The sequence below is a fragment of the Ogataea philodendri genome (assembly GCF_020536065.1).
Source record: "Ogataea philodendri strain CBS6075 chromosome Unknown scaffold16, whole genome shotgun sequence".
Classification (NCBI taxonomy): Eukaryota; Fungi; Ascomycota; class Pichiomycetes; order Pichiales; family Pichiaceae; genus Ogataea; species Ogataea philodendri.
The window spans coordinates 184,735-203,821 of record NW_025763930.1 but is presented as its reverse complement, the minus strand read 5'-3'; the positions used below and the strand labels follow the sequence as shown (position 1 = coordinate 203,821).

At 52.0% G+C, this 19,087-nt stretch overlaps 19 protein-coding genes across 19 annotated transcripts; 10 read left to right on the top strand and 9 right to left on the bottom strand.

Annotated features, from left to right (window-relative positions):
- Window positions 1-52: 52 nt before the first annotated feature.
- OGAPHI_003364 (uncharacterized protein) lies at window positions 53-467 on the bottom strand (the record flags this gene model as incomplete). The annotated part of the gene is made up of 2 exons (XM_046204332.1): window positions 53-301; window positions 447-467. The coding sequence occupies 2 exons, from the start codon at window positions 465-467 to the stop codon at window positions 53-55; spliced, it is 270 nt and encodes an 89-aa protein (XP_046061870.1).
- On the top strand, window positions 69-2,042 carry OGAPHI_003363 (uncharacterized protein; the record flags this gene model as incomplete). Its single annotated transcript, XM_046204331.1, has 1 exon — window positions 69-2,042. One exon carries the CDS (start codon window positions 69-71, stop codon window positions 2,040-2,042), a length of 1,974 nt encoding a protein of 657 aa, XP_046061869.1.
- Window positions 2,043-2,082: 40 nt separating this feature from the next.
- Window positions 2,083-3,417, bottom strand: OGAPHI_003362 (uncharacterized protein; the record flags this gene model as incomplete). Its single annotated transcript, XM_046204330.1, has 1 exon — window positions 2,083-3,417. One exon carries the CDS (start codon window positions 3,415-3,417, stop codon window positions 2,083-2,085), a length of 1,335 nt encoding a protein of 444 aa, XP_046061868.1.
- Window positions 2,570-4,828, top strand: OGAPHI_003361 (uncharacterized protein; the record flags this gene model as incomplete). The annotated part of the gene is made up of 4 exons (XM_046204329.1): window positions 2,570-2,703; window positions 2,780-2,802; window positions 2,870-3,007; window positions 3,597-4,828. The coding sequence occupies 4 exons, from the start codon at window positions 2,570-2,572 to the stop codon at window positions 4,826-4,828; spliced, it is 1,527 nt and encodes a 508-aa protein (XP_046061867.1).
- Window positions 4,829-4,864: 36 nt separating this feature from the next.
- Window positions 4,865-7,186, top strand: OGAPHI_003360 (uncharacterized protein; the record flags this gene model as incomplete). Its single annotated transcript, XM_046204328.1, has 1 exon — window positions 4,865-7,186. The coding sequence occupies one exon, from the start codon at window positions 4,865-4,867 to the stop codon at window positions 7,184-7,186; it is 2,322 nt and encodes a 773-aa protein (XP_046061866.1).
- On the bottom strand, window positions 6,026-8,824 carry OGAPHI_003358 (uncharacterized protein; the record flags this gene model as incomplete). Its single annotated transcript, XM_046204326.1, has 2 exons — window positions 6,026-6,574; window positions 7,199-8,824. The coding sequence occupies 2 exons, from the start codon at window positions 8,822-8,824 to the stop codon at window positions 6,026-6,028; spliced, it is 2,175 nt and encodes a 724-aa protein (XP_046061864.1).
- OGAPHI_003359 (uncharacterized protein) lies at window positions 7,586-8,152 on the top strand (the record flags this gene model as incomplete). Its single annotated transcript, XM_046204327.1, has 1 exon — window positions 7,586-8,152. The coding sequence occupies one exon, from the start codon at window positions 7,586-7,588 to the stop codon at window positions 8,150-8,152; it is 567 nt and encodes a 188-aa protein (XP_046061865.1).
- Window positions 8,825-8,876: 52 nt separating the features above from the next.
- Window positions 8,877-9,215, top strand: OGAPHI_003357 (uncharacterized protein; the record flags this gene model as incomplete). The annotated part of the gene is made up of 1 exon (XM_046204324.1): window positions 8,877-9,215. The coding sequence occupies one exon, from the start codon at window positions 8,877-8,879 to the stop codon at window positions 9,213-9,215; it is 339 nt and encodes a 112-aa protein (XP_046061863.1).
- A 1-nt stretch (window position 9,216) lies between these two features.
- OGAPHI_003355 (uncharacterized protein) lies at window positions 9,217-10,821 on the bottom strand (the record flags this gene model as incomplete). The annotated part of the gene is made up of 1 exon (XM_046204322.1): window positions 9,217-10,821. One exon carries the CDS (start codon window positions 10,819-10,821, stop codon window positions 9,217-9,219), a length of 1,605 nt encoding a protein of 534 aa, XP_046061861.1.
- OGAPHI_003356 (uncharacterized protein) lies at window positions 9,259-9,714 on the top strand (the record flags this gene model as incomplete). Its single annotated transcript, XM_046204323.1, has 1 exon — window positions 9,259-9,714. The coding sequence occupies one exon, from the start codon at window positions 9,259-9,261 to the stop codon at window positions 9,712-9,714; it is 456 nt and encodes a 151-aa protein (XP_046061862.1).
- On the top strand, window positions 10,475-11,376 carry OGAPHI_003354 (uncharacterized protein; the record flags this gene model as incomplete). Its single annotated transcript, XM_046204321.1, has 2 exons — window positions 10,475-10,856; window positions 11,189-11,376. 2 exons carry the CDS (start codon window positions 10,475-10,477, stop codon window positions 11,374-11,376), a joined length of 570 nt encoding a protein of 189 aa, XP_046061860.1.
- On the bottom strand, window positions 10,910-13,297 carry OGAPHI_003353 (uncharacterized protein; the record flags this gene model as incomplete). The annotated part of the gene is made up of 1 exon (XM_046204320.1): window positions 10,910-13,297. The coding sequence occupies one exon, from the start codon at window positions 13,295-13,297 to the stop codon at window positions 10,910-10,912; it is 2,388 nt and encodes a 795-aa protein (XP_046061859.1).
- Window positions 13,298-13,438: 141 nt separating this feature from the next.
- Window positions 13,439-14,761, top strand: OGAPHI_003352 (uncharacterized protein; the record flags this gene model as incomplete). The annotated part of the gene is made up of 1 exon (XM_046204319.1): window positions 13,439-14,761. One exon carries the CDS (start codon window positions 13,439-13,441, stop codon window positions 14,759-14,761), a length of 1,323 nt encoding a protein of 440 aa, XP_046061858.1.
- OGAPHI_003351 (uncharacterized protein) lies at window positions 14,437-15,434 on the bottom strand (the record flags this gene model as incomplete). Its single annotated transcript, XM_046204318.1, has 2 exons — window positions 14,437-14,641; window positions 15,253-15,434. The coding sequence occupies 2 exons, from the start codon at window positions 15,432-15,434 to the stop codon at window positions 14,437-14,439; spliced, it is 387 nt and encodes a 128-aa protein (XP_046061857.1).
- OGAPHI_003349 (uncharacterized protein) lies at window positions 14,845-16,917 on the top strand (the record flags this gene model as incomplete). Its single annotated transcript, XM_046204316.1, has 1 exon — window positions 14,845-16,917. The coding sequence occupies one exon, from the start codon at window positions 14,845-14,847 to the stop codon at window positions 16,915-16,917; it is 2,073 nt and encodes a 690-aa protein (XP_046061855.1).
- Window positions 15,690-16,154, bottom strand: OGAPHI_003350 (uncharacterized protein; the record flags this gene model as incomplete). Its single annotated transcript, XM_046204317.1, has 1 exon — window positions 15,690-16,154. The coding sequence occupies one exon, from the start codon at window positions 16,152-16,154 to the stop codon at window positions 15,690-15,692; it is 465 nt and encodes a 154-aa protein (XP_046061856.1).
- A 58-nt stretch (window positions 16,918-16,975) lies between the features above and the next one.
- OGAPHI_003348 (uncharacterized protein) lies at window positions 16,976-17,542 on the bottom strand (the record flags this gene model as incomplete). Its single annotated transcript, XM_046204315.1, has 1 exon — window positions 16,976-17,542. One exon carries the CDS (start codon window positions 17,540-17,542, stop codon window positions 16,976-16,978), a length of 567 nt encoding a protein of 188 aa, XP_046061854.1.
- Window positions 17,543-17,738: 196 nt separating this feature from the next.
- Window positions 17,739-18,968, top strand: OGAPHI_003346 (uncharacterized protein; the record flags this gene model as incomplete). Its single annotated transcript, XM_046204312.1, has 1 exon — window positions 17,739-18,968. One exon carries the CDS (start codon window positions 17,739-17,741, stop codon window positions 18,966-18,968), a length of 1,230 nt encoding a protein of 409 aa, XP_046061852.1.
- On the bottom strand, window positions 17,805-18,584 carry OGAPHI_003347 (uncharacterized protein; the record flags this gene model as incomplete). Its single annotated transcript, XM_046204313.1, has 2 exons — window positions 17,805-18,356; window positions 18,429-18,584. The coding sequence occupies 2 exons, from the start codon at window positions 18,582-18,584 to the stop codon at window positions 17,805-17,807; spliced, it is 708 nt and encodes a 235-aa protein (XP_046061853.1).
- Window positions 18,969-19,087: the final 119 nt, after the last annotated feature.

The window sequence follows — 19,087 nt, the reverse complement described above, 5'->3', positions numbered from 1 at the left end:
TAATCGTTGACTTAGATAGATGCTTCACCACTGACATTCGAGCCACTTATTTCTAGAAGCCACGTCTAATGGGAGCATACAGACCAAGAGTCGACCCAGGAGAGGTCTTAGACCAATTCCAAGGGTCGCCCAGAATTGAAGAGTTGGCAGACAAGACTGGGGGCATCGATAGCACCAACGGCTCGATCCCCAATCTTACCGACTCGGATCTTTTACTGGACCCAATCTCCACAACTACAGGAACCACACCAAGTGCAAACACCCCTTCTTCAAATGGGCTATATTCATTCCCAACTTCAGACTTTCCGCCGTTAGCTGATGGTTCTCACACCGGAGACCAGATCCGGCCCAGCCCGCTTGTCACCTCACCGCAATCGTCTATTTCGGTGAAGCCAGACGCACATCACATGGGACCATATGCAAATGGTATTAACGGACAAAACTACGCGATTTCCAAATACAATCATCCAGCCCAATTGCCGTACTACGAGGGTCCTCAAGTAGTCCCTTCTGCATCCAATACCAATGGGAAATCATTGCAATTCAAAAAGCCCAAGCCGAAGAAGTTACAAAACCAAATGACAGGTCCTCCGAAGCGTCCGGCGTTTGTCATGAAGCTTTGGAACATGGTGAACGATTCCCAGAATGCAAAGTATATCTCCTGGTTACCGGATGGTAAGGCTTTCCAAGTGAGCGATCGTGAAAGCTTCATGAGACATGTTTTGCCCAAATACTTCAAGCATAATAATTTCGCCTCGTTTGTCAGACAATTGAACATGTACGGATGGCACAAGATCCAGGACGTGAATTCTGGGTCTTTGGCCCAGTCCGAAGAGGTTTGGCAGTTTGAGAACCCCAACTTTATCAGAGGAAAAGAAAACTTGCTCGACAATATTGTGAGAAATAGATCGTCCAAAGACGATGAGGACGAGGTCGATATCGGCACATTGATGGCAGAATTAGAGACAATGAAGCAGAAACAAAGAATGATTGCCGACGACCTTAGACGACTTGTTCAGGACAACGAGTTGCTATGGAAAGAGAACTTTGTGGCTAGAGAAAGACACAAGGCTCAATCGGAAACGCTGGACAAGATCCTGCGGTTCTTGGCTACTTTGTACGGTGGCTCTTCAAGATTTCTTGAAGGCAACAACGGGCCTAACGAGTTTCTCGATATGGCAACCAAGAGACAGATGAGCGAGCAACGGCCTCAAAGGCCTTCCGACTACGATTTGCAGCAGCAGCAGCATATGGCCCAGCAGCAGGGCCAGTACTATCAACCACAGAACGGAAATAGTGTGTTGATGCTTACCAATAGAGCGCACAACGGTTCGAAATCGTCTTCCAGCAGAGACACTCCAAACAGCCAGATGATGCAAGGGGGTTCTGACGCTGATGAGTCTCCGATCCAGGAGATCCGGAGAGGACCGGAGAACCGCAATCTGGAGCAGTACGACGCTTTTAAACCGTACTCGGGACAGGCCACTCCTCAATTTGGTGGGGCTGCCACGAACTTCCAGTCTCCTACTTCTCTTGTGAACTCTCCTCGTTCATACTTCCCAGAGATCAACCATCAGACCCAAAGAGCACCAGGCAGCCAGCCAATGCGTTCTTCTGTTAACGGTTCGTCTGCCACTCCTTTAGGAGCTGAACCAGATGCCGGCAACTCGGACTATCTGGTTGGTAACATCAATCAGCAACTGGCTAAACAACAAAACTCAATTAAACAAATTAACGACTGGATTACCAAATTGACGAACAATTCTAAAATCGCCGACGATACCATCGCTAACCCACAACTTATGGATGACTTCAGAATGGACGATTTCTTACTTCCCCAAACTCCAAACGGCGGAGTGGACGCAACGATTTCTACTGACGATAAATTTGGCGATTTGTACGATCAATTACAGCCCAATTCTAACGAGAGATACGTGGACTCCACAATTCCACGGCCGAGCCCTACCAACTCCATTTCCAGCAGAAAAAGAAAGGATAGTTTACCTGCCGCGGAGGAGACCAAAAGAGTGAAACAAGTCTAGTATGGATATTTATTGCTATTTACGGTTTGCGAAACATCTTTTAGTGTATTTTTCTCAAAATTTGGGATGGATCCAGTTGGTCTTGAGGCTGATGCGGAGTGATCTGATTTGCCATTTCTATAAAGGAGGTGTTATTCTCCTCCAGTTCAGGACACAAACGGTGATTTTCCCATCTCAAGGTGTTGATCAGTTTTTGGCCAAACGCAAGATCTTCAACCTCGACTTTTCTGCACTTGAATTCGTCCAGACCGTGCAATCTTGCGTAGTTGGCCAAAACTTTGAAGTGTCTTGGAAGTAAGAAGTTCTTCTGGGTTGTGTTGTTGACCAGTATATTGACCAGATATCTGGTGAGTTGTGGCCATTTTTCGAAATATGTACATGATGATAAGTATCCGTTGATAATGTCCAATGCCATGATATGGCTGAACTTTTTCCGGAACACGTATTGAAACTCGTTGCAAAATGCTATGCTGTTGTAGACCTGGTTTTCAGCCAGAAAGTGTTTATTAAACGTGGAGTAGGTGCCCATGTTGACTGTTGCTGGGATGCTGTTGTCGAAATGGATTCTTTTCACGAGCTCAAATGCCCCCATGACGTTTCTTTCGTTCAGAAACGTGGCTGCCAGCCGGTTCAACAGGTACGAGTTGATGTTCTGGAGCGTGTACCCGTTTTGAGCGTAAAAGTCGAGAAGTTGCTCGTGGGTGGATCTTTTCGAGAGCTCGTGAGCTGCACTGAAGAAAACCGGTTTCTGTGAAATGCCGTATTCGGGCATCAGGTCCAGCAACTCCAGTCGTTTGGACCCTGTTCTGAGAGCCCGGTACAAATAGTACCAGGTGTTTGCGTTGGCAGAGAGTCCCTGGGTCTGGATCTGCTGCAATCTGTCGATGCGAGGCTGGTACACTGTTTTGGTGGCAGTGAAGGCAAGCAGCACGTTGTGGAAGTCGATGTCGAGTTGAAACGACGTGGTACGCTCCATCTGTGTGATCACTTCGTTTGCCGTGGAATCGTCCATGTTGAAGTGGAAGTACTGCACAATGTCCACAAACGACTGTTTGGATATCAGGTCGGGCACAGACTCCACGATCGCCAGAAGCTGGTCCTTGACGGTGGAGAACGTTTCTGGCGCGTACGAGTAGTTGGTCAGCTCGAAGACGTACTTGTTCACGACCGACTCGTCCAGATCGGGCACCTGGGGCAGTAGCCATCGTTTCGATCGGTCGGCAAACTCCTTGTACTTGACGGCCGCGGGAGGCACTGTGGGGGGACTAACTGTGCGCAGAAGCGAGATCACGTGACCCTCAAGATCGACAACACTGTTTAGCGCCCGAATGGAGGTGCTAAACGCCCGGAACCGCAAACGACTTGCAATCAGCATGTTTTAAAACAAAGGAAAAAAAAATTTAGCTGGGGGAAAAATAAGTAGGGGTTACCTCTGCGGCGTATTCCCGCAGAAAACCCGTTTGGCCAACACCCCCCCTTCGAAACTGGCCGCTATCTTTGAAGGTCCAACAGTCAACAGCAACAGCGTTTATTAAAATCAGACAAATTATTCAGACCGGGCTACCTGTGCAACCAGTTCCAAGCATGGCTGCGCCCCACAAAAAAACATCCTCCCCCCCAATAAAGTTGATCTTTTTCTTTTTGCCATGGAAGACCTGACATTCCACACAAAGACGATCAATTGGCGCGATTGGCTCGGCGAGTACCATATGAACAACGTGCTGCTACAGAACAAGAACGGCCCGTGTTTCATCATCTCGCTGGTGAACAGCCTGGTTCTGGCAAGCGAGCTCAGTAACGACGAGTGGAGCACCGTGGGAAAGGCGCGGTCGAGCCCGTCAAAGACGCAAGCCAAGACGGTGCCTGCGAGCGATCTCAGTTCGCTCAAGAAACTGCTGGTCTCGCGCAAAGTCGGCCTTGCGTCGCTGCTGAACGAACTGACCCACCTGATGCTCGCCTTGAACGAGACAAAACAGGACCCCGTGGACATTGGCGAGATTTTAAACGTGCTGCCCCATCTCGGAACAGGCCTCAACGTCAACCCGGTGTTCACGAACCCGGTCGTGGGCGACTTTGGCCCACACACTCACAGCATCCTGCAATTGCTCCACCTCTTCCAGCTGAAGGTGGTGCACGGGTTTCTGGTGGAAGCCGGGGCCACGGAGTTTGACACGTTCGACAAGTATCAGGACTTTCTGATCAGTGTGCTGGACCGGTTCAGTGCGACGCCGCTGGACACGATGGGCGCGGACGAGATTCTGGCGCTGGACGTGGGCCCCGACGACAGGGCCACTTTGGCCAAGTACGTGGAGTACCGGCAGTTTCTGGCCGACAACAGCACGCAATTGACCGCGTACGGGCTCGAGACGCTCAAGAGCGACGCGACAGTGGTGCCGAACAACGGCGTGGTGATTCTGTTCCGCAACGACCATTTCACAACGCTGTACAAGCAGGAAGACAAGCTGTATCTGCTTGCGAACGACGAGGGATACGGCGGAGACATTGTTTGGGAGGAGCTGAACACGGTGACGGGGCAGCACGACGAGCTGCTAAACGGGTTTTTCGAGGTTCGTGTGGGCGAGCCTGCCGAGGCCGAGTCTGTTGCTGCAGAGAGCGACGCGGAGGCCGGGGCAGACCAGCAGCTGGCTGCCCAGCTACAGAGCCAGGAGGACGAGCGCATAGCCCGCGATCTCCAGCGCGAGTATCAGACCAAGAAGGTGCTCCAGGACAAGGCACGTGACAAGAAACCGGACACAAAGCGCAACGACAAGTGTTTTATAGTGTAGAGAAAAATTACTTAGACAAGGAAAAAACTCTTTGTTATGTTCAAAGTATTTAAAGGGTCGGGAATCGAGTCGAATTACTCGGTTTCGGCCAACCCGTCGTTCGTTTCCAACAACGTCTGGACGATCTATCCGGCCAAACACCGTACTACCAAGAAACGGTACTCTGTTTGGCAGTTTAGCAAGAGGGAGATGGAAACAAGACTACAGACTAATGGGCTTTTAAATCGCACAAACAAGACGTTGTTGATGGAAGATGTTTGCACCACAATTAGAAATTACATCACCAACCTGGCAAAGTTTAAACACCCAAACTTTCTCACCGTAATTGAGCCCGTGGAGGACCACAAGAGCCGGATTTTGTTTGTGACAGAGTACGTGGTGAACGACCTGGAAACGCTGTCCAAGTCGGACCTGGACGAGATCATCATCACAAAGGGACTGTTACAGTTGGCATTGGGACTCAAGTTTCTTCATCAAAGCGTCCATACAGTCCATATGAACATCACCCCTAGTTCTGTGTTTGTCACCGAGAATTTCGACTGGAAGCTCTCCGGGATGCAATTTATCGAGCTGGTGGAAAACAGCGTCCAGGAAAAGTACATAGACCCGCTGGACTCGCGGCTGCCGTCGTTTCTGGGACTCGATTTCCGGTTCTCGTCGCCAAACCTGCTCGTCAAACACAACGTTGACTACATCAACGACCTGTTTTCGATCGGATGTTTGATCTTCTACCTGTTCAACGAGGGCGAGCCATTGATTGACTGCTCAAGTTCGAGCCTGCTGGAGTACGAACGTGCCGTCCAGAAACTGCGCCGTGTGCTGGACTCGGCTAAACTGCACTCCCACGCCAGTTTCAACAACATCCCGGCAAACTACATGGACATCTTCATCAAGCTGCTCACAGACACCCAGGAAACAAACAAGGACGTGCTCACGTTCAAGAGCCCGCTCACCGTGGACGACCTGCTTGGGTCCAAGATCTTCAACAATGAGCTGATCCGCATTCTGAACGTGATCGACGAGTTCCCAACGTTGGGCCAGCCGGAGAAAAGCGAGTTCCTGTACTCGCTGACGCGCGACATCTCGCAGTTCCCGCGCGCGCTGCTCATCAACAAGTTCATTCCGCTGCTGTCGGACCTGGTGACGCCGTTGCTTGCGCTCAAAACACTCGCCGACCACGACGAGAAGATCATCACTCTATCCTGCGAAAACCTGCTCATCCTCAGCAACCAGCTGTCCCAGCTCACCTTCACCGACAAGATATTCCCGCTGCTCAGCAAAGTTCTCAACGACAAGGATCTCACCAGCTACGAGCTGCTGTTGCTGTCGAACTTGGACACCATAAAGACAAAGCTCAACGCCAACGAGCACGATCTCAGCTCCAAGTACACGGCGCAGTTCCAGACGTTGCTCAACAAGCTGTTTGAGAAGTCCCTCGTCGCCAACAATGACCCAAACACCGTCCAGCTCCAGGAAAAGGTGCTGGTGAGCCTGCCCACGTTCCTCAACTTCCAGAGCTACTCCACCATCAGCACAAAGATGTTCCCTGCAATCTGCCAGCTGTTCAGCTCCACCAGCTCTCTCAAGATCAAGAACCTCACCATCAACGCATTTGACGTCATGATCAGCAAGATGGGCGAGAAGAACCTGGATACCTACGTTATTGTAGAGAAGCTGCTCCCGTTGGTGCAGAACACGCACGCGTCCAACTTCAAGAACGCCAACTTGTTGATGAACACTGTTCAACTATACGAGACTATATTCAAGAGACTCCACACCTCGCCGGCCACGATTTCGGTGGCCAACAACAAGGTGGATGTCGCAGAGCTGATAAGAAACACCATCTTCTTCGAGCTCTGGAAGCTCACGGTGTATGTGACAAGAAAGAGCGACCTAGACGTGATTTTCCGCATCGTGGCAGACGTGGAGACGTACCTCAAGAAGTCGATCATGAGCCAGCTCAAAGAGGAGCACGCTCCGGCCCCGCAGATACGGTCTACGCCGGTTGTTCAGACCACAACCACGCCGGCCCCTGCGCCAGCGCCCGTGGTGGACGACTTTGACGATTTTGCCAGCTTCGACACGTTCCAACCGGCAATGAAGCCCACGCCCGCTGCTCCGTTGAAGCTCGAGCCAAAGAAACAGTGGACCCCGGCCGCTGTCGCGCCTACAGCACAAAAGCCAGCCACCTCCGACCCGTTTTCGCTGCTGCAACCAATGAAGGCCACACGCGTGTCTTCGCCACAGCCTCAGAACACACCGTCGCCACAGCCGTCACCACAGCCGTCAACCATCGACTGGTCAAGGACAATGACCCCCAAGCCGAAAAACACATCCACATACAACTCCCTAATATGACCATTATAGAACCTTGGACTCCACCATGGCCTTTTCCACCCGTTTTTCATAAATATTCTTTTTCTCGCACGACTCAAGAGCCATGCTGCGTAGACAGTCCTTCATGATCTTGACCTGCTTGCCAATGTCCTCCATGTGCAGCAGCACCTTATTGTTCCCGTCCACGAATCCGTAGATCGAGTACCGCAGACCAGTGTCTTTGCAGAACTCCAGCACGTGCTTCTGGGCCTTGCGGAAGTTGTGTCTTGGAAGTCTTGGGAACAAGTGGTGGATGGCTTGAAACTGGAGCCCGCCGTGGAAAAAGTCGAACCACTCGGGACAGTCCACGTCCATGGTGGTTCTTAGCTGGCGAGCAGCAAACGTCTCTGAGACTCCAAGATCGGAGGTGGACATGGCGAAATGACTAAGCGTGATCTGAACATGAACAATCATGGTGACAATGTGCGACACCAAGATGTACTGGATCTTCTGGGACCAGGTGTCCAGCGACCCGATCAAAACGTAGAAGAACCAGTAGAAGAAGAACGAGAGTCCGGTGATCTCGAAATACCACAGCCAAGCGGCTTTCCCGCGAGGAGCCTTGTTGGTGAGCAGGTACTCCCACGAAAGCCGGTACAGGTTGAATCTGCCGAAACACAAGATTGGGTAGTAGAGATGGTTTTGGAACTGGACCAGGAACTTGGCAAAACTGTCGAACCAGAGCGTTTTCTCGTAGTAGGTGGAGTAGACGTTGCCGAGCAGCCGCGAGCTGACTGCGAAGAACGGCAGATGCTGGATGTCTGGGTCGTGGACCGGGTCGTTTGTGATGAGATGGTGCACGTTGTGGTTTCTTTTCCACCAGCCAAGAGACAGTCCACCCATCCAGTCGGCGATGAGGATTCCAATGAAGTTGTCGATGTGGTAGTTATGGGTGATGGCGAGATGGCCTGCATCGTGCGCGATGAACGTGAGCTGCTGCCAAAATAGCCCGATCGACACCGCACTTAGAAAATACCACTCCAGCTTCCAGAAAACAAGAAAGTACAAAAATAGCCCGCCGTTGATGCACATCTGCTTGTAGTACTCGACGTACGGACAGTCGTAGAGCCCCTCTGCTTTGATTTTGGCGTGGAGCTCGTTGTATTTCTGCGAGATGGTCCATTGAGTCTCGTAATCGAGGCTTGGCCACGTTTCCAGATCGGACTTGACCAGCAGGTTGTCGAAGTTCTCGATGACTGTTTCTGGGTCTCTGATGGGTCCGGACTCGATCCGGATACTCGCTGCGGTGGGGACGATGTTGACGGGCACTTTGGGCTTCACCGTGGCGGGCATCTGTCCTGCGAGAGAAATGTCTCCTGATTTCGGGTACTCTCCGCCTTGGATCGGGGGAACCAAGTTCACCCACTTGTGATCGATCACACCCACCTGGAACCGCTTGAACGTGGCAATCGTGGCGTCCGAATGGTACGCGTTCATCTCGTCCGTGGCATCTCGTCCAACCATATGGTGCACAGCCTTGTCTCCCCCTGGATGGAACCTGATCCAATTATTGAGACGGAGCACGGTGTTGTTGTACACGACGATCAGGTCGCCCTGGCCGATCATCCGCGCCACGTCCTGTTTCGAAAGAACTCTGTTTTTGGCGGATGTTCTGGACATTGGTAAACTTAAACAAGACAAAAGATTTTTCCCATACATTTTTTTTATATTAATGTCTTCTTCCTACAAGAAGGTGTATCGAACGCGGCAGCGGCTGTTCAACAACGATTTGAAAGCGCTGTTGTACGCGTTTGGAGATTCGCCTGCTCCCAATTACGAAACCATCCAGACTTTGGAAGACGTTCTCACCACATATATGATCGATGTTATCGTTGCTGCTAACAATACAAGACTGGCCCACGGCCGCAATCGACTCAAGATCGACGACGTGAAGTTTGTTTTGCGTAAAGACCCAACGAAACTGGCCAGAATCCACGATTTGCAGAAAATGGACCGCGAAATCTCGAAAGCTAAGAAACTGTTTGACGAAAAAGCCCAAAAGAAGGAATAACCTATAATTCCAGTCTATATAACCTATTAACATCGAAATCTTCATGAACGTGGCCCACAAACGTGTTCCAGTAGTAAACCAGTCGGATCAGCACCCAATTGTACACGATCTTCGGGAACAGCTTGTAGCTTCTATAAAGGAAACACAGGGCTTCCCAAACGTTATTGAGCTCCTCCATAAAGATATCTCCAAGTCCCGGACCTGTCCGACCAACAGGGAACTTGATATCCTTGGCAACGGGAGCAGACGTGATTCCAAACGTGTCCTCCGACACGCTGGTGGTTGTTCCGTCCTCCTCGGCAGCCATGGCCTTGTCGTACAGTTGTTTGAAGTTGTTGATGGAAGCAACGCTCTTGGACAGTCTGTCGAACGTGTTGACGAGCGCAATCAGCTCGATCTTCGAGATCTGGAAGTCCTCGCTCAAACTGTCGTGGTTGTCCAGCTCAAACAGGATCTTGAGAGCGGTTCCGTACCCGGTGATTTGCACCTTGCCCCATAGCCGACACCGGTCGCAGTGCACACAGTCCATCACGCGCGAAACGTTCACAAACCGCTCGCGGAACTCCTCCTTGAGCTGGCCCGCGCCGTCGCTCTGGAACAGCGTGTTTTCGTTGAACAAACACCGCGACGTGTCGCCGAGCTCACAGAACGGCTCCACCAGCTTTTTCAACGAAGACTTGAGCTGCGACTCCTGGCTCTGGAAATCGCCGTCGCAGAACCGCAGACGGTCCAAAACACCCGCCTGTTCCAGCTTGATCAGCGCCTTGGCCACCAAAATGTAGTTCATGTACAGGTTCTCGAGTCGATCTGGGAAATCACCGACTCTGGCCATGAACTGCCGCAAATCCGGACCGTACTCTTTGGTCTTCAGATCCAGATACTCGTTTGTCAAATGGGTGCTGATCGACGTGTGCATCCCGCTAACTAGCCGGTAGAAGAAATTCTTCTCCAAACATTGTTCCGACCCCAAGTTGAAACAGTTCTCGTTGTAGATGCTCTGCCAGATCTGGAACGACTGGTCACCACCATATCCGGTGAACCGTTCCGGATTTTCCACAAGGTTCACATAAACGGTCTCGTCGTTGATCTCGTCGATCTCACAGTAATCCTTGGTGCTCTTGATCCCGGTGGCAATACACGAACCGTTCGTGGTGGGCGGATCGTGCATCAGTCCCTCGATCCGACCCAACGTTTCCGGTTGCCAGATATCCGGCAGGTTCTTCCAATCGTCGATCGTGTCCACGGCACAACTCTTGTGCATGCAAAAACCCTGCGAATTCGACCAAAACGGACACTCCTTGTACAAGTTGAGTCTAAAGATCTTGAAGAAGTTCTCGTTGATGAGCCGGGTGACCAACGGCCGCGCATACACGTTGAGGAGGTTGATCTCCTCGAACGTCACGTTCGCACTGTCCTTGATCACCGTGGCCGTGTACTCGTCCCAGGAGGAAAATGGCGTGTTTTCAAACTGGTGGATCGACTGGTACTCGTACTGCGGCGGCAGTTTCTCGGGCTTCTGCTCGAGCGACGAAACCTCCTGCAATCCGAACGCCATTCCGGTGCTCACAACAAGCCCCACGGCGCTTAGTACGGCGTTTAATCTCATTTCCAAGAGGAAGGTGGCAAAATGTCAAGTGGTAAGTAATGCGCCACGTAAAAATATTTTTGCAAAAAAAAATTAATGCGGGCCCCGGCTATGTCAACATCACGTTGGTCTTCCAATCTTTTAGCACGTCCGGCCAACTGTCGCCCTGGTGGTTGCAATTTTTGCGTCGCCAAATCTCCAACATGATCTGCCGCGCGTTCCAGTACGTTCCCACACCGGTCTGACTGATCTTGTGGCCCCATAGATTGTAGCCGTTCTGGAGAAATACGGTCATGGCCTCGCTGCCGGCCACAAATCCCTGCCAGAACAACGGGATGATGTAGCACGCGTTCTTGTGCTCCTCCACAATGTTCTGGATCTGGTCCAGATGATTCAGAACCTTTTCAACCCGGTCCTGAAGATACATCGGGTTCACGTCCTCGACAAACCGGTAGAAGTAGATCACCAGGGCGTGGTAGAACGACATCACGTGGTGGTAGATACCCTCGTGTCGTGCGGAAATGTACTGGACACCCTGCTCGTCCACTGTCAACGTCCATTCCAGTTTCCAGCTGAGCAGTTTGTACTCGAGCTGGTCAGACAACTCGTCGAAAAACATCGGCAGCTCCGAGTTTTGGTCTCGATGGTACTTCTTAAACCGGATCAAGTGCACCACCTCGCTGAAAATCAGAATCAGCGAGTTCGGCAGCCCGTAGATAGCGTCCGACGAAATCACTTTGTCGTCGAGCTTGTTCTTGGACGGCTGGAAACTCGACCGTGTGATGTCGATAAAAGCAGGCACCTCCGACTTGGGCGATGCCGACTCGTGCGGCTGTTCGGACTCGTGCTGGTTCACTATGTATTCGATACGGATCTTACCGTTATCGGTGATCTTCTCGTTGTAGACTCCCTTGGAACTGCTATCTTCGTGGTCGTCGCCAATCAACGCAGCTGGAATCCGTTCACGGTTGTGTCTGCGCTTGCGAATGCCAATAATGTTGTTGCTATTATACCGTTGAACTTCGTCTTTAGAGACAGGACTTCCGATGATAAACGACGAGTAGTTTGTTCTGTTGAGGAAAATCTCTTTCTTAGAGATATTCTCCAACGATGTGGAATCCTGGATCAATTTCAAGGAACTGAAAATCCGGTGCAAGATCACCGCTTTGCTGCTCAATTTCTTCTTCACCTTCATTTTCTTCTCGATAATCTTCTCGCAATGGTCCAAATGAACTTTGCAACCAGACATGGTTCCCCACACAACGTCGATCGTCACCATCGACAACACGGCCACCAAAACATCTTTGTACTTCTGCTGTAAGATGTCCTCCTCCAAACACTTGTTGAGGAAATTGGTGGCCTGTTGCCGTAGCTGGATACCCAGGTCCACGTACTGTTTCATCTCGTCAGACCCGCGCGGGAACTTGCTCTGCAAATTGAACACGCTGATTCCAAGCAGGGCGTTGAGAAGACAGTTTTTTGCGTTCGACGTGTGGCCCACACAGGCCAGCTCCCCAACGGCCATCACTGCACGCGGGAAGTAGATAAATTTCCACGGGTTCTTGGGCAACGGGATCACCGTCATCATGTCGGCAACGTTCTCAATGTAATAGTTGAGCAAATACCGCGACATCGGGTGCACTGTGAGCGACGTGGTGGGGAGTCCAAACTTGTCAATATCGATCGATTTGGGCAGCGGCGGAGCCTCCACGATCTCCATGATGGTTTTCGGCATTTGGGCGCCCTTGCCTGCGTGGATATTGATTAGATGCGTGGACGAATCGGCAATCAGATGGCTATTTTCACGACTGCTTGGGATCTCCATCGGACTGGCCGTGTGTCGTCCTTGGAACAACATGTGCAACATCTGGTTACTCACGGTCTCTGCGGGCTGAATAGTGTCCTCGATCTCGCCGATCGGGTCGATCGCGTCTGTCTTGAACATGTCGAGAAAATGCGTGTCTCCGTTCAACGCAGACGCCGTCAACAACGCAGCGTCCAATAACTCGTTACTCAACCACTCGTTTCCGAGATTGCCAATGTTTTCAGATCCTGCTCCCAGCTCGTCTTTCTCGAGTTTCTGGCGTTTAGAAGCCGGCTCGTTTCCCAGACTGGTCCCACGAAAAACCCCAAACGGCCCGATCTGGACGGCCTGCGACATAGTCTCCTCCTGTAATCCTTCCTGTCGTCCCAGCACAGCCAGTGCATCGTCCAGCTCCGAGTACAACTCGTACTGCTGGCTAGCCGGATACGTCACAAACGGGATCGACCTGCGTTGGTAGTACTCTGTCTCCTTGCTAGGCCCGCTCGGCAACTGCGTGCCGTACTTGTCAAACTTGACAGAGGGACTCCATCGGAGTTTCACGTCGTACCCGTCGCAAACCAACCCGCTCTTCTTGCACTTGCCGCAGTGGGGCTTGACAAGATCGCACGCCACCTTGCGCCGTCGACACGTGAAACACCCGTTGAAGCTTTTTTTGCGCTTTGCGGGCTCCATGCACATTTGAAATGTCTTGTCTAATTTAATTTAATTTTTTTTTAGTGATCTATTGTTCCTTGTCATTATGTCATGGCAGTGATAACGTCGACCTCGTTAACCGCCGCCGAACGCGCCGACCTCACCAAGGTCGTTGTCAAGATGTTCCCCACCGACGTTTACCGCGACGATCTCACCTCCGACACGTCTGTTTTGGTGGTGCACACGGGGAGGGAGAAATGGTTCGAGAGCAGAAAGTACCAGCACGCGGTGCGCACACGGCCGGAGATCCGGCTGGTATCGTACGAGACCGTGCTGGAGGCGTACCAGGTGTGGCTCAAGGGCGAGGAAATCGGGTCTCGCCCAGATAAATTGGGACTGTTGCCTGTTTTTGATAATATTAGCGTGTCTGTGAGTCGATTGAGTGAGGAATTGGGCACGAAAGTGAAACTAATGGTGGAATCCAACGGAGGAACCGTGATGGAGTCGATAAGCACCGTGTCAGACGTCCTGGTGACCGCCACGCCGGACGGTCTGCGATACACCAAGGCTCGCGAATGGGGCGTCCCCGTGGTGTCTCCCGACTGGGTTTACGACTGTGTGGACCGCGGAGCGTTGCTTTCGGTCACAGAGTACTATCTGATGGGCGAGAACAGCAAGGGCCGCCGCGAATTGGCGTGCGATTGGGAAAAAGTCGAGGAGGTAAAAAAGCTGGAAGCTCAGAAAGCACAGACAGAAAAGGCCAAGCGCGGAGCCGATGTGCCGGAAAAGGAGAAAGATCTCAAGGTGCGCAAGATTGATAAGGAAAACAAGGTTTGGAAGTCCATCATGAGCAATATAAGGGTGTCTAACTTGCACAGAAGCCAGGACGATAATTGGACGCTGGACCAGGAGGAGGAGGAAGAAGAGGCGTTTTCGCAAGTTTCGTTGCTTGTAGGAAGCCAAGAGGGGACAGAAAGCACGCTGTTTGAAGGGGTTCTGTTTCGGATTGGGGACGGGTTTTCCAGTGTTCAGAAAAGTATCCTCGAAAAAGTAATCAAGAGTCACCGGGGAATTATCGATGAAAATGCCAATTACACGATAGTGAACTCGAGTTTGGACGCTAAACCTGCCATTGACGGCGAATTGGTCACAGAGATGGGCATTGAGCGTTGCATTTTCTACAAAACCGTGGACTTTAGTTCGCCGTGGTCGAAGCCGTTTTGTGCGTCGCTGGCCAAGAAAGACCGTTTTTTCAAAGATATACCCACACCTGTCATTTGCATTACCGGGTTCAAAGGTGTTGAGCTGTCACATTTGGAGAAACTGCTTGCCAAACTGCCTGGTTGCAAACTAAGCGCAGTGTTTTCCAAGAACACCTCGCTCCTGATCTACAACGACGAGCTGCCGAAGCCGGAGCTGTTGGCCAACAAGAAGCTTGCGCTCGCGGCAAAATGGCGCCTCAGATGCATCCCAATGAGCTCGTTCTGGCACACGTTCGCATAGCTCTCTTGATTCTGCCATCTGTAATACCGGGTTTATGTAGCCATAAAAAAAAAATAACAAGACCTTAAACCAACCTTTTCTATATGTCGGTCTTGTTTGATCAAATCAAACGCCAGCAGTTGCCGCTAGCCTCGTCCGTCAACTATCTGTCATATTCACGACTGGTCGGCAACGAAGTGGTTATCATTGAGAATCGGCGAATCAAAATTGTGAACCTTGTTTCCGGAACGTTTTATCTGGACAATACGCTTGATTTCGATCCCACCGGTCTTTGTGGCAACGCCAATGACGATTTGCTGTGTTTGTACGACAACAAGAAGTGTTGTGTCGTGGCGTTAAATAGTCCCGGCTCGCAAATCGTCCATACGGCTGTTTACTCGCTCCAATTGAAGCTCCAACATAAAGAATCTGTGTTACAAGTGATCTTCAATAGGGTCTCGAAATTGGCGGCAGAACTGGTGGTGCTCACCACGGAGTCCATCCATAATTACGACATCAACTCCTCATTAACATCCCCAACCCACATGTATCTGTTACGGTCAAGCTCGCCGTTTGGGAACTCAGGTACTGTGGACGTGATCGACCCGGTTTCCATTGCATTTGGGTCCGCAAAGGACACACTCAACCCGTGCGGCGACTTGACGCTGTCGATATTGACCTCCGACTTGTCCATCTACAAGATCTACCCGTATTTACCTGCCAATGTCTCTGTGTCCCAAGAATGGATGGATGCTCTGTTTGACTATGCAACCATGAAATACAACAGCAGTAAGGAGAAGGAGCAGGAGGTGGTGTTGATGCTGAAGTTTGTCATGTTGTTGTCGCAAACAAACGGCTCGTTCTCCTCACAGAGTTCTGTGCTGCCCGCTAACCTGAGCCGCGGCAGACTAAGCGGCCCACTTAGCATCCAGCCATTCCCTGACGAGCTTTACGAACAAGACGCATTGAAACTCATCCCGTTGGAAAATAATCTATTTGCTGTGTTGCTGAACAAAGCCTTGGTCGTGCTGTTTGACCAGCAGGACCAGCCAATGGCGTTCGAGAACCAGAACCCTGTCCAGAGCACGGGCGTTGCCAGAGTCGTGGACTGTTTGCTGTTTGGGTCCAAGGAACTGGTGACTGGGTTTGTGCATCCTTCTGTGCCCAGCTCGTTGGTGCTCACCACGTCTGTTCCGGAAATCGTGCATGTGGACTTTTCGTCGTGGTGGTCCGTTTTGCAACAGTCGCTGGAATCGAACGATTTCTCTGGCCTTGCCTCGTTGATCAACTCGCCGCTGCCTACCAAAGTGGACAAGCTCGGAACGTTCACTTTGCCTGCATTTCGTCTGCCAACGCTATCTGCTGTGCCGCTGGCTACCAACGAGCACAAAGTGACACTCATATGGAACAGCATCCACAGCTACGCCGTTGCCAACACGCGGGTGTACGGGCTTTTCGACGAAGACGTGGAGATGGACGGCCAGTCTCTTGAGCCGGAACCTTTGATGGACGAGCACCAGTACACGAGTCCGGATCTGTCGCGCCAGCTGAGGGCCACAAAGAACACGCTGCTGCGGATCCAGAAAGAGCTGTACAACATCAGCTCGAACCAGTCGCTGCAACCACAGATCAAGGACATGAACCAGCTGTACAAGAGCAGCGAGCTGGTCAACACGGGGCTGGTGTCTGTGTTCAGGACCCTGGCCACCACAAGCCAGAAGCTGGAACTCATGCGGCGCGAGTTCAAGGTGCAGATCGCGACGCTTGGCGAGCTCGAGCTCAACAAGACAGAGCGGCTCGCGGCCCACGACAGCTCGAAACGGAAATTGGAGGCTCTGAGCGCAAAGCAATCGGAGTTGGACACAAAAGTTGGCAAACTGTTATCCACGATGGAAACGATCTACTCCCAGACAACCAACAGTGCGAACGCGCCGCTCACGAGAAAGGAAACGGCTTTTGCGAAACAGCTACAAAGAATGAACGAACTGGTGGCCGACAAAGAACAGGACTTGAAGGCTGTGCAGACGTACGTTGACGGGCTCAAGGACACTGAAAGCGTGCCCGGAACGCCGTTGGCGGGCTACGAAAAAGAACTGGCGCGCATGAAACACAAGTTAGACCTGCGCACGGACCTGATCCAGTCTGTGGCTGGAGAGTTGAAATCCATGAAAATTTGAATTGATGTATAAACCCGATTTTTCCGAAAACCTTGAAAAATTATGCGTGCATCAGCCTCTAGAAGTCCGTCACCCGGCCGTTGAAACTCCAGTCGACACCGTGTTTGAGCGGGTCCTGTTTTGGCCCGTTCACCTCGCCCGTGTTGGGGTTGACGTTTCCTTCGAACTCGGGGATGATGGTGAACTTGTCGGCTGTGAAGGTGGCCTTGTCGACCGTTGGCGCGGACTCGGACTTGAAGCCGAGCTTCTCGTTGTACTCGTCGATCGCGGACTGTGTGTTTGCCTTGAAGATGAGTTTCTCGAACTCGTCCTGGTCCTCCTTGTCGAGCTTTGGCGGGCCCGGGGTGGCCTTGAACGCGGAGCTGGAGCTGGCGCACTTCTGGACGAGCGCGGCCCGGCGTGCGGCAACAACAGGTCTCAGCAGACGGAAGCGTGGTACAATCATGGTGAATAACGGGAAAAGAAATATTTTGCCAGTGGAGTGGAAAAGTAGCGACGATGTGGTGCGAGGTGTGGATAGCAAATGTGGTGGACGGATGTCGAATGACAAGCGGCTGGTGGTTGGTGATGGAGTTATCTCGTTGCCGAATCTTGTGTCAGCCTTATCGGCTGCCCTGGTTATCATTTCCGGTGCAATGTTCCCGATCCAGAAGTGCCCGCGCAAATCCGAACAGCGCGCCTGCTTATCGGGGAAATGTTTCCAACTCGAGCCGCAGTGCGATTTTTCTTATCTCTGGTTATGTCAGGTCCTGTCAACTAAACCCGCCAACCACATCGGCGGGGGTTGACATAAATACCAAGACGTGTCTGCTGTTTGGGCAATGACCGTTGAAGTTGCATCCGCGCCTGTGCACCAGAAGAGCCTTGGCCACCTGACCGAGTTCCGTTCAGGCAACCACGACCACGACCTGCCCCAGGAGACGATCGACCTTGAGATCGCGACGCTGCGCCGCAAGCTGGAAGCCAAGCCCACGTTCGACCCAAACCTCAAGTTTGACCCGGCAAAACACCTCGTGTTCAAAGACGAGTACTACAAGACCACCAAGCAGTGCACGCTGGACGACCTGAGCATCGGCCGCACCCGTGTGGCGCCTGTGTGCGACTTTGCCGCAGCGTTCCCGTTCCCGTTGCTGTCGCAGGAGGCCGTCGACATGATGCTGTGGGAGGCCATCAACCCAGACACCATTGCAGAGCTTGCTCGCACCCCGAACCTGTCCACCAACGCCACAAGACTCGACTTCCACGTGAACGGCCACACAGAGCAGCAGTCTCCGTTCACCAAGGCCCTGTTCAAGAGCCGTGAGCTCACCTCCATCCTTGAAGGCTTCACCAAGGTCAAGATGGACCCTGTTTACGAGTGTGACCGCGGGTTCTTCAACTTCTCGCTCGCCAGCCTCAAGCCGGACGAGATCAAGGCAGGCCAGATGTCCAAGGAGCAGCTGATGCAGGAGTACTCCAAGCAGAACCAGAAGAACGGCGAAGAGATCCCGTCCACTTTGGGCCTGCACTACGACTCCAACACGTTCGCCCTGGTGATCATGATGGATATCGGAGACGACGCCGTGGGCGGCGAGACAGGCATCATCACCGGCGACAACAAGGTGTACCGTGTGCCAGAGCCAAAACCGGGCTACGCCACATTGATCCAGGGTATGGTGCTGCGCCATGTGGCTACCAAACCAATCACCAACTCGAACCGGATCGCGTGCATCTGTGGCTACGGCCTAGCGAGCCCGGAAAACCTCGACAATTGCGTGCTCACCACGCTGAAACCGTCGGTGTTGCCACGCAAGTCGTTCGACGCGTTCTACCGCGACTGGACAAGCTACCGGCTGACCAACCTGGAAAAACACCTGCAGTACTACAAGGAGAAGCTGCTTGCCGAGTTCGACGCGGGCGTCCCGTTCGACCAGCCTGCTTTCATCAAGAAGTGCGTCGAGATGGAAAAGTACCTGCGCCAGACATGGTGCGAGATGGAGGCCGTCAACAACGACAAATTCCCGCCAGCGCAGTTCAACGTCCCGTACGAGGAGCTCCCGGATTACGAATAACTTACATAACTCTTTTTCCCCCGTGTTTATGTTTTAACTTTACTGAAAAAAATATTCAATTTAATTTCTTCCTGGTTATTCCCCGTGTTATGGCTACACCGTTGCAATGAGGTTTCTTC